Genomic DNA, 12,577 nt, shown 5'->3' on the forward strand with positions numbered 1-12,577 from the left:
AGTGCGCAGCATGTCAAATAGCTGATTGCTGATTTGCGGCAGTCAGTGAAAAGCATCTAAAATAGGTCTAGGCATATCTCAATATTTCTAAATACAATCGTTGGAAAAACAAAGAAAAAACTCTAACCTGTCTTTAGTTAAGATATCAAAATGTTCAACTCCCAATAGGCTATTGAGCAAACAACACTTAGCCCAAAGGTGGACATGTGCCGATATTGAGTCATTTCATCTTATTGTCTTACTTAGCCGCTACAAACTTGTGTCCGTCATTGACCGTCATTGACATAAAACATTCTCCATTGAAGGCTGCAAAGGCACCAATTTCCTCCTTAACTCTATTTCATCTCGAAAAGGCAGAAAAAAATGGAAAACATACATACTTTCTTTATGAAAAAACATTTTCCACCACCATGCTAGTCCCAGAAGTTGTGTATCACGTTCAGCCAATCAGGATGCTGCAGTCTGTTTTTTCACCCAGGGTCTAATTGATTCAAAATAAAAGACTGCCACAACCTGATTGGCTGAAAAAAACACGCAACATCCTGGACTAGCTTTAGCTACTCTAGCATGGCGGTGGAAAATGGAGAAAGTATGCATATTTTTCCAGTTTTCTGTCTGCCTTCTTGCGATTAAATAGAGTTAGGGTGGAAATTGATGATTTTGCAGCCTGAATAGGGAATGTTTTATTTACGAACCGGTCCACGGGGGATACGATTGTATAGCCGGCTGTATACATTCCCTATGGACAGTAAGATGAAACGACTCAATATCGCCATCTGCCAGCCTTTGGGCTAATTGGTACTATAGCGGAGCGCATCGGCCATATCCCTGTGAGTGCGCACATTCACTGTCTTTATCATTGGGTGAGTCCGTGCTCCCGGAAAGTTTTTTTAGGATAACATTTTCCTCCCCCAGGCTAGATGGACGTCATAGCCTACAATATGTGTCTGCCCTTTTCATAGGCCTTAATAATTAGATGGTTGTATTCAAGACAAGGTTGTTTTTATTTAGCTCAGTTTGTCAGCAGAGTAGCCTACCCTGTCATTTTTGTTGTATTAAATATTCTGCTATTGTCTCCAGTCATAGAGAGTAAAGTGTCTTAGAATTGCACGAAATGTGTTTATAAAAGACAATTATTTTGCGAACAGTGAGTCAGTTATATTATTAGCCTTGTGACAATCCAATCTACTCCTCACATTAGGAATAGTAGGCTAGCTTACATTTGTCTGCAAATGCCATAATAGATGCATGCAATACTTTATCATAAAGGTTAAAAAAATTGTTGTCGATTTTTTTAGCTTCCCCTTACTTGAAGCTCACGCACAGCATACAGTATGCACATACACACATACTTTAACACACACACACCTGTATGCAGAGACAAGTCAACCCAGGGACAGACAGGTACAGACGGGAACTTTTACTACAGGTCTGTGCACCCGACACCTAATGTACTGTAACACAAAATATAGATTAATGTACCACATCCACAATAGCACACCTAGACAAGCTCCCCCAAAAATATAATGAAAAGATCCATTCATGAATTCACATTTAAGTCAGCATTCAGGTCAATTATACCATGTGCCACACAACAAAGCAACTCCATAGAGGTACCATGCATTTGATGGCTACTTGTACTTTGAGGGCAGTTTTCAAAATGGAGCAAAGTGCATAATTAAGCTATTTAGGTTGAACCGTGATACCACTCAACAGAACACTACCACAAATAGGTTTGATGGACAGTAAGCTGGTATGGAGTAGCTTTTCTAGATGCCATGTTTGTTAACACCCTGAGGGCCTTCACACAGTAAGACAAGAGGATAGGAATTTCCCTTTGGGGAGAGTGGCATCTCGTGGCCTCGTAAGCTCCACTTTGAACACAACCTCTCAAACCTACTGTAGCAAATCAACAACAATAATAACAAACTTCTGTTAGGGGCCACAGTTAGTTCACCAGCGGCATGCGCTCCTGGCGGTTTGGAGTCAAGCCCTGAAGAACCCGTTTGGAAGAATGTAGACCTTTCAAAACACACACTTGGCTGAGACTAGACCAGATGGCTGGTTTGTCTGTGGAGTCACGTGATTCTCTTGAGATTAACAGGTTCCTTAGAAAACCTTCAGAGAACTAGAACTAGTTCCAAAGAACTATAAGCAACTGGAGCAGAGGAAATAGTCAGTCAGGAAAGAGCACTCCAGCTGGCCAGAACAAAGTCCTACAATATACTGTCTATAAGTGTAGTGAATCAATATTATTTGCTGATGTGCATTTCTGTTTAGTGATTCCATCTGGAAACAAAGCCAAATTCAAAGTCAAAGCTATGATGTAATGATGATCCATTGACATTAATGTATGATTGACAAAAAGTCCACACAGATCCTGAGTAAGGATTTGGAGCTCACTGACCAGTGTGATTAAACATTACTTCAACAGATATTAATGTAACCTCAGACTAACGCTCATGTAACGTCTTTCTCCCTGCAGTGGTCACTGTGGATGAGGAGCCTTGTCTGCTCCTTCCCCTCCACACGCGAGAGGAGGTTGAGAAACTCCTCTACAGGGGCGGAGAAGGGGAGGGCTACGACCACACGGAGGACAGAGATTGGTGCAGCCTGGCAGGGCTGCTGGGATACCAGGAAGAGCGCATCGCCACATTCCGGCAGCAGGAACATCCAGTCCGTGCACTGCTCTCTGATTGGGCCAGCCAGGATTGCGCCAGCCTGGACACGCTCTGCACGGCACTGTGCAAGATCAACCGCGAAGACATCGCACAGAGCCTCGTGCTCAGCCCCAACACCGTCAAACCCACTGCCACATCTGCAGTGTGACCATTTAACCATTACCGCCAATGCTACGAAAATCTCACTGCAACATCACAGCCAAACCCCCCCCGCCACAGTCCATCCATACTGTGACTATTTAACCGACTACACCAACCATCTGAGCAATTACACCAATGCCAAACCATTCAGATCGGCAAACCAAAGTCTGATCATCCACACCTGATGCCAAAACTACTGCTATCGATCCACCAAGACTCGGCCCCAGACCTAAATCGAACATTTCTGCGAGACTTCGGCAGCCACTGCATCCCTTACCGCCTTTATGGTCCTTCCTAAGCGTGCCGCATCGTGTAAAACCTATCGCTTCCAATTCCACTTGTGAACCTATGTCAAACTCTGTGGCTGGTGCACTTTCAAGATACACAAACCCATTATGGTCAACTGTGGCCTTGTAACCATACTACTGGATGTTCCACTGTGTCTTCAGTGTGCCCAAATTTGCTAGTCAATCAATGACTGTCGGTCACAGCTGAATGGTGGTAATTTTCAGCTGAGATCAAGGACTGGAAAGATATAACGAGCTAGACTACAAAAGGTTAGCACTAAATCCAAACCAATTCTTATGTGAAAAAAGCTAATGACATATCAACCTGCATCGTTGCCTCTATTATTTTCAACACAACACAAATGGAGAAGCTCAATTATTTGAGCCGTTTCCTCCATAATATTTTGTGAAAGGAAATATTAAGGAGAAATATCCCCTTTCAAACTTAAGTTATCGTATGCATTATTATTATTTCTTTAGACCTGACATAAGAACAGTTCCCAGTATCTATATATCTACTGGAACAAAGTCAGAGTAGTGGACTGGCTGGCCTGTGCTGGCTAACATGGTAGTCTGTGGAGCAGGCAACCTGACTCCAGCTTCTATCTGGCCAGGCCCATCTGCATAACACTGGGGCTCTCACACTAGGCCTATACTCTGACCTAGATAGAAAAGGACTAGGAACTTAAAACTCACTCACACATATAGGCCTATCTACACACACAAACATCCATGAATGCACGCACACGCACACGCACACAAACACACACACACACACACAAATGTATATCTACACACACTTACATGCACATGTACACAAACACACACACACACACGCACACGCACACACACAAATGTATATCTACACACACTTACATGCACACGTACACAAACACACAGATGCATGCATGCCAGTATCCACACACATGTATTCATACACATACTGTATAAGAGAACAAACAAACAAAAAAGCCTGTGCTGTGTCAATCAAGTGTTGTGTCAATGATAAGGGACAACAGGACCAAGGTCATTGGACATGAACCTACACCCTTTCAGGGACCACATGCAGGACACCTTATTGGACATGATGGACGTAGGCCAACTTGCAGTCAAAAATATTGCAGTCATTCACACCACAACTGTCTTTCAAAACATCTTGCTTGGAATCTGTATAAATCATGTAATCCTTTCCTGTGAGGTCATCCACTGCTGTGTTAGCAAGAGGAACAGCACGTACACACGAGCGAGTCATATAACCGATACACATCATATTCAAAATACACATACAAGTACTGTACATAAAATAACTTACGACTGAACAACTAGCCATTATTTCAGGCTAAGATATACAAATCCAGGGTTATCTATTTCTGTATAGTTTCTCAGGGTCTTTTGTGTGGCTTTAGTGATTAGCTGGATGTTTGTCTAATGTTGTTTCCTTTTCCTAATCAACGTTCAGACAACCTGGATTAGTTGTGTATAGGTTGAGGAAGGTGAGGGAGGCCTTGTGGAGGGATTCAATACTAGCTAGTGTTTCAGGAAAGGCCCTTTGTAGAACTTACTCAGGCAATGATATCAGTGGTGTTCCAGGTTGTCTTTCTATGCAGTCGCGCTGCTCGGAGGATCAGATCTCACATTGCATGGAAAAGTGTTTAAATGTCTAAAGTAGCAGGGACCATATTCATATGATATCTAGTAGGGGACTGCCAAAAAGACGACCCGGTGGCCATTGTGACTGACAATCCTTCAGACAAAAGAATAGGGATGGACGCAGATCAGAGGAAAAACAGGGGTGTCTAGTTTCCCCATTGTTCACGACAACAACCTTCGAATGAAAGGCTAGTGCTTAGAGATTGGAGACGAGCAATACGGGAGGACTTCCAACCACTGAGAGTTGAAAAGATGAAAAGAAGCACGCCAATTAGACCTTTTGGTAACAGTTACTTACAGCTGACGGGTACAATGCATTAAGATGTGGTGAATAATGCATTATAAAAATTGTTATAGGCATTTATGACCCATTTATAATGTCTTATTGTCATGCCATGGTACCTACATATTATAAGCCTCATAAGCCTCATTGTATGCTTATAACAAGTAATAAATCACTATACGTGTTAGCTCAAAGTAAAAATGTTAGCACATCGGTGCATTCATAAAGCCTTCGTAAATGCTTCAAAATGTGTCGTAGGCATGCATAACCATTACAGGCAGCTATGAATTAAGAACTGAGGGGGATGTTCCCTTATTTTTGTTGTGCTTTGTGGGGTCATATTTCTTAGCTTATTTGAGGGTTAAAATGCCAATGCATGCTTATAACAAATGTAATTGCAGCATAATACATCCTAAAGTGAAGCGTTTCCCCATTTATTCTCATTGTCAACTTGATTTTTTTTTTAATATATATATATGTTTTTCTATTTCACATTGGGAAACATTTTTTGGGGGGGACAGGGGTTGAATGACAGGAGTTCGGAGGAAGTAACAGTGGTCGCTTGCTTTCTGTCCATCATTTAATGCAAAGAGATCTGTTAGGGCTGTCTTGTTAAATTCTTGCATTACTGACATATAGGTAGGTTCAAAGAGAGCGAAGACAATATTCATGCTTTTCTGGATTTGAACCAGTCTATGTCACAGAATTGATCCACGCCTGGTTTAGCTTGCTACTGCAAGAGTCTGGCCTGAGTCTATAGGTACACGTGCCTATTGTAAGTACTGTACAGAACGTTTCACCAATAGTTTACTGATCTTAGTTCAGTGGCTTAATTATGAACAAAGGTATTCTCAAGGGATTTCATGTGTTACTAGCAGTAATAAACGGTATTATAGGTTAGATTGTAGAGCACCGTATGTATTCGACATCACAAGTGACCTGGGAAATGTTTCAGGTCCCTGATGATGATGTTGTGTTTGTTTTGTATGTATTTTTATTTGATTTTGATAAGTGTTCATTTGAAGTTTGTGTTTTTGAGCCCTCAAGGCTTATTGTAAAATATCATAGTCCGACAGGACTTCTGACTCAGATGCAGTCACTAGAGTCTATTGACAGTGACTCAATCCCACTTTACCTCAATGACCTGACTCTAAAGAAATAGAATATTTGGCCAAAATGTTTTCACTGTATGCCTTAGCCACAGTCAGTAGGACACAAATTAAGCATAGTCCTGAACTAAAAAGCTATTTCAAAGAAGATCCTCTGTTGATGCTTTTTAGTCCAGGACTATAATTAATTTTTTGTCTAGGAAACCAACCCCAGATGTCTGGATCAACGGTATTGCATGGTAAACACTGCTGGGACTAAATGTGGTATATCCCTGTATAGTGTGTGTGTGTGTGTGTGTGTGTGTGTGTGTGTGTGTGTGTGTGTGTGTGTGTGTGTGTGTGTGTGTGTGTGTGTGTGTGTGTGTGTGTGTGTGTGTATATATATATATATATATATATATATATATATATACTGAGGGAACAGAACATTAGGAACACCCTCCTAATATTGAGTTACACCACCTTTTGCCCTGAGAACAGCCACAATTCATGAGGGTATGGATCCTACAAGGTGTCGAAAGCGTTCCACAGGGATGCTGGCCAATGTTGACTCTCAATGATTCCCACAGTTGTCAAGTTGGCTGGATGTCCTTTGGGTGGTGGACCATTGTTGATACACACGGGAAACTGTTGAACATAAAAAAAACAGCAGCGTTGCAGTTCTTGACACACTCAAACTGGTCCGCCTGGCACCTACTACCATACCCCGTTCAAAGACACTTAAATCTGTTGTCTTGCCCGTTCACCCTCTGAATGGCACACATACACAATCCATGTCTCAGTTGTCTCAAGGCTTAAAAATCATTCTTTAACCTGTCTCCTCCCCTTCATCTACACCGATTGAAGTGGATATAACAAGTGACATCAATAAGGGATCATAGCTTTCACCTGGATTCACCTGGTCAGTCTATGTCATGGAAAGAGCAGGTATTTTTTATGTTTTGTATTCTCAGTGTATGTACTGAATGTGTACAAGTAGGTTAGGTAAGGGATGAAATGAAAACCTATAGGATGATAGCTCTCCACTACGAGGGTTGGGCATGAAATGACAGCAGGCTGTTCAATACTGAGCCATACTGACTGACGGGTGGCGTGGATTGGTACAGCTCGGCTCAGTCCCACATGTTATCACTTATTTGGCTAAATTATTATCCATAGTTGCCTCTTTTGATACAGCAGCAGTCTTGGACTGTTACCTTGAATGCAACACTACGATGTAAAAGCTATTCAACTCCAATTAAACTCTGTCTATGACATTTCCTGACATATTTTTACTCTCACTCTCTCTCACTGCAGTGGTTCTCAGGAGACGGGTCAGTTTGTGTGGGGAGAGCATATGTCAGACAAGGTTGAGTCAGGCGTCTAATGTTTTGTACACCCAGTGTATAGCCATGACTGTAACAACAAAGTTGGTTTCCCCTACAGACACTGACGAGGAATGTGCTAATATGATATGAAAACTGAACTGAGGACAGAATTGTTTCCCCCCAAACAGTATTCCAACAGTATTCACTTAATTTCTTTATTTTTATTTTTATTAGAGGACAGCTGCATAGTTTTGTATAGTTGTGAAGCAGCACACCTAGTAAGTACAATAAAATACCAATGAAGGCTTATATTCAACTTAACCTCGCACTTGGCCGCATACTGTTTGGTCAGAGGAAGAGGTGGGAGTTTGACAGTGAAGGGATTGTTGAAAATATATGAAAATAAATTGATGGAGATGTGTCACCAAGCCCTGATGATGTGGTCCATAGTGAAACAAGACGGATTCTTAATGCGCCAAGATGTACAGAAGTGAGAAATACTGAATGTTCCTTGTATTTACTAATATGTTCACTGTATTATACAAATGTGAATTTGCTATATAAACAGTACAATCCACAAAATAATAAAGTCCTTCAATCAACATAATATGGTCTTGTCAAAAAGCAATGATTTCAAATATGGTCCTAAAAGTAATTATTGTGTCTCTATCGCTGTCACTCTCACACACACACACACACACACACACACACACACACACACACACACACACACACACACACACACACACACACACACACACACACACACACACACACACACACACACACACACACACACACACACACACACACACACACACAAACATTCACACACAAACTCATGCACACACACTACCCCCATTAACAATGTGGCTAGCTTGTGTAACTTCCATGGATTCACACATTATCTCCTTAGGCTGCAGGACTCTGGGCATTTTCCCACAAAGCCACTTCAACGTCCTTCTGACATGTAACTCGAGGCAAATGAGACAGATTGATTACCGGGGGCTTCAAACATAAAGAACACACAGAGAGGAGGAGGAAGGAGGTGAGGAAGAGTTGTGTATTACTTGTCCCTCCTTATTGGCTGCTTTACAATGAGTGTAAAGGAAACTTGGTGTAATTTTCTAAATGTTATGGCCAAATCAACTGGAATTAGTTTGACCTTAGTTAAAAATCATTTGACCATTTAAAAAAGCAAACATTGCATGGTTGTTTAGTTAGCTGAAGTTTTTAGTGGCTTATTAAAGAAAACTCAACCGTGGATGACAGTTTCTGACAACTTTTAGGGTGAAGAAGCATCAAGTTGTAAAATACTGGAATCCCTAACACCAGCTAAGTTGGTTGAGAACGCATTCACATCAACATGCTGGGGAAGCGTCAACCGTAGGTCATTTGCTGTGTGAAAAAAAACATGCATTGCAACTCATGCTACTGTGAGACCCACATGATGTTGAGGCCTGTGTCAATTGACCATAACATGACCGTAAATATGTTCACAACCGTTTAATGTCCAATTTGAAACACAGCAACCCCTACATAGGGCAGTGGCTCCAATCACTACTGCCCTGGGGCATAGGGTCACCTTAGACCAGAGGGATGAGTGTCCCCTATTAGCCCTCCAACGCCACTTCCAGCAGCATCTGGTCTCCTGTCCAAAGGTCGACCAAGCCATGCATGGCTTCAGAGGCAAACCATCAGTGGGATGCATGCAGACAGAGTCGTATGGCTGCTGTATGGCTGTATGAGTTATTGTTGGCCTTTGACATGGGGGTTGCTGTCATGAGGGTAACATAATGCTATCATAACAATGGCATATAGCTTGTCAAAACAAGTAACCTCAATTTGGCGAGTGACATAGCTCGGTAATGAAGCGGAAAATGACACGTGCTTGAACATTTCAACGTTTCACTTTCGCAACAGTTGTGCCACTTAATATTAGATGTAGTAGATATTATGACTGTTGACATTCGGTCAGGAACTATTATCCCAAGTGTTATATAGTTCTTATAGCAGTTACTAATAATGTAAGCATTGTTAATTGAAAAAATGTACGTTTTTCATCAGCATATGTATAACAATTCAATTCGACGTGAACTATCTGACAATTACCTGTCACATATTGTACACGCTTAACTACCAGAACTGTAATTCTTCTGTTAAACTGTCAATGATGTTTTATCATTATAGAAGACCGACTATGGTGTAGAGGAGCGATTAATGCATTTGCTTTGGCAGTCAATAAATGTATTTTTAAAGTGAAACCAGAACTTTTAGGGGGTAGATCAGCTTTAATATTGCAGATAGACTGTGGCTTCCATCAATGTAATTGTCTGCATCATTTCCGATACCCGATATATTTATTTTGGTAAAAATATATATATATTTATATATATACAGTACCAGTCAAAAGTTTGGACACACCTACTCATTCCAGGGTTTTTCTTTATTTTTACTATTTTCTACACTGTAGAATAATAGTGAAGACATTAAAACTATGAAATAACACATGTAGTAACCAAAAAAGTGATAAACAAATCCAAATATATTTATATTTGAGATTCTTCAAAGTAGCCACCCTTTGCCTTGACAACAGCCTTGCATACTTTTGGCATTCTCTCAACCAGCTTCACCTGGAATGCTTTTCCAACAGTCATGAAGTAGTTGATAATCCTTAAGATGTTTCTACAACCTGATTGGAGTTCACCTTTGGTAAATTCAATTGATTAGACATGATATGGAAAGGCACACACATTTCTATAAAAGGTCTCACAGTTGAGAGTGTATGTCAGAACAAAAACCATGCCATGAGGTCAAAGGAATTATCCGTAGAGCTCCGAGACAGGTTTGTGTCAAGGCACATATCTGGGGAAGGGTACGAAAAACTTTCTGCACCATTGAAGGTCCCCAAGAAAATAGTGGCCTACATCATTCTTAAATGGAAGAAGATTGGAACCACCAAGACTATTCCTAGAGCTGGCCGCCCGGCCAGACTGAGCAATCGAGGTAGAAGGGCCTTGGTCATTAAGGTGACCAAGAACCCGATGGTCACTCTGACAGAGCTCCAGAGTTCCTTTGTGGAGATTGGAGAACCATCCAGAAGGACAAACATCTCTGCAGCACTCCACCACTCAGGCCTATATGGTAGAATGGCCAGATAGAAGCCACTCTTCAGTAAAAGGCACATGACAGCCCGCTTGGAGCTTGCCAAAGGGCACCTAAGACTCTCAGACCATGAGAAACAAGATTCCAAGAATAGGGATTGAACTCATTTGCCTGAATGCCAAGCGTCACATCTGGAGGAAACCTTGCACCATCCCTACGTTGAAGCATGGTGGTGGCAGTATCATGCTGTGGGGATGTTTTTCTGCGGCAGGGACTGGGAGACTAGTCAGGATCGAGGCAAAGATGAACGGAACAAAATACACAGAGATCCTTGATGAAAACCTGCTCCAGAGCACACAGGACCTCAGACTGGGGTGAAGGTTCACCTTCCAACAGGACAACGGCCCTAAGCACACAGCCAAGACGACACAGCAGTGGCTTTGGGACAAGTCTCTGAAAGTCCTTGAGTGGCCCAGGCAGAGCATGGACTTGAACCCGATCTAACATCTCTGGAGAGACCTGAAAATAGCTGTCCTGCGATACTCCCATCCAACTTGACAGAGCTTGAGAGGATCTGTAGAGAAGAATGGGACAAACTCCCCAAATACAGGTGTGCCAAGCTTGTAGCGTCATACCCAAGAAGAATCAAGGCTGTAATCACTTCCAAAGGTACTTCAACAAAGTACTGAGTAAAAGGGTTTATGTAAATTAGATATTTCATTTATTTTTATTTTTAATTAAACTAGCAAAAATTTCTAAAAACCTGTATTTGCATTTTCATTATGTGGTATTCTGTTTTGATTTATCAGTGCGAAAAAACTATTTAAGCCATTTTAGAATAAGGCTGTAATGGAACAAAATGTTGAAAAAGTCAAGGGGTCTGAGTACGCACTGTATATATAGTACCAGTCAAACGTTTGGACACACCTACTCATTCAAGAGTTTTTCTTTATTTTTACTATTTTCTACATTGTAGAATAATAGTGAAGACATACAAACTATGAAATAACTCACATGGAATCATGTAGTTACCATAAAAGTGTTAAACAAATTAAAATAAATGATATATTTGAGATTATTCAGTGGCCACCCTTTGCCTTTATGACAGCTTTGCACACTCTTGGCATTCTCTCAACCAGCTCCATGAGGTAGTTACCGGGAATGCATTTCAGATAATTTCTTTCCTTCTTAATGCATTTGAGCCAGTCAGTTGTGTTGTGACAAGGTAGGAGTGGTATGCAGAAGATAGCCCTATTTGGAAAAAGACCTAGACCATAATATGGCAAGAACAGCTCAAATAAGCAAAGAGAAATGACAGTTAATCATTACTGTAAGACATGACAAGAACATTTAGAAATTTGAAAGAACTTTGAACGTTTCTTCAAGTGCAGTCGGTACCTCTGCTGCAAAGAATAAGTTCATTAGAGTTACCAGCCTCAGAAATTTCAGCCCAAATAAATGCTTCACAGAGATCAATTAACAGACACATCTCAACATCAACTGTTCAGAGGAGAATCAGGCCTTCATGGTCGAATTGCTGCAAAGAAATCACTACTTAACCTCTATGGGATTGGTCCGCTAATGTGATTAGCATGGTAAGTAACAATAATATTTTCCAGGACATAGACATGTCTGATATTGGCAGAAAGCTTATATTATTGGTAATCAAACTTCTTCAGGATCGGTGTGTCCCCCACGGGACGGTTGCGCTAACGTAGGTGAATGCGATTAGCATGAGGTTGTATGTAACAAGAACATTTCCCAGGACATAGACATATTTGATATTAGCAGAAAGCTTATATTATTGGTAATCTAACTGCACTGTCCAATTTACAGTAGCTATTAGAGTGAAATAATACCATGCTATTGTTTGAGGAGAGTGCACAGTTTTGAACTTGAAAAGTTATTAATAAACCATTTAGGCACATTTGGGAAGTCTTGACACAAAACTTTGAACAGAAATGCAATGGTTCATTGGATCAGTCTAAAAATGTGCACATACACTGCTGCCATC

The 12,577-nt window shown here is 41.1% G+C and overlaps 1 protein-coding gene across 1 annotated transcript in view; it reads left to right on the forward strand.

Moving 5' to 3' along the window:
* Positions 1-5,074, forward strand: part of ngfrb (nerve growth factor receptor b) — a 68,263-nt gene extending 63,189 nt beyond the window's left edge. The window contains exon 6 of the mRNA XM_024387193.2: positions 2,486-5,074. Within this exon, the coding sequence (XP_024242961.2) occupies positions 2,486-2,829 (344 nt within the window). The 3' untranslated portion in view covers positions 2,830-5,074. The remainder of the gene's footprint in view (positions 1-2,485) is intronic.
* The last annotated feature ends 7,503 nt before the right edge of the window (positions 5,075-12,577 follow it).

Source organism: Oncorhynchus tshawytscha, linkage group LG24 (genome assembly GCF_018296145.1).
Source record: "Oncorhynchus tshawytscha isolate Ot180627B linkage group LG24, Otsh_v2.0, whole genome shotgun sequence".
Classification (NCBI taxonomy): Eukaryota; Metazoa; Chordata; class Actinopteri; order Salmoniformes; family Salmonidae; genus Oncorhynchus; species Oncorhynchus tshawytscha.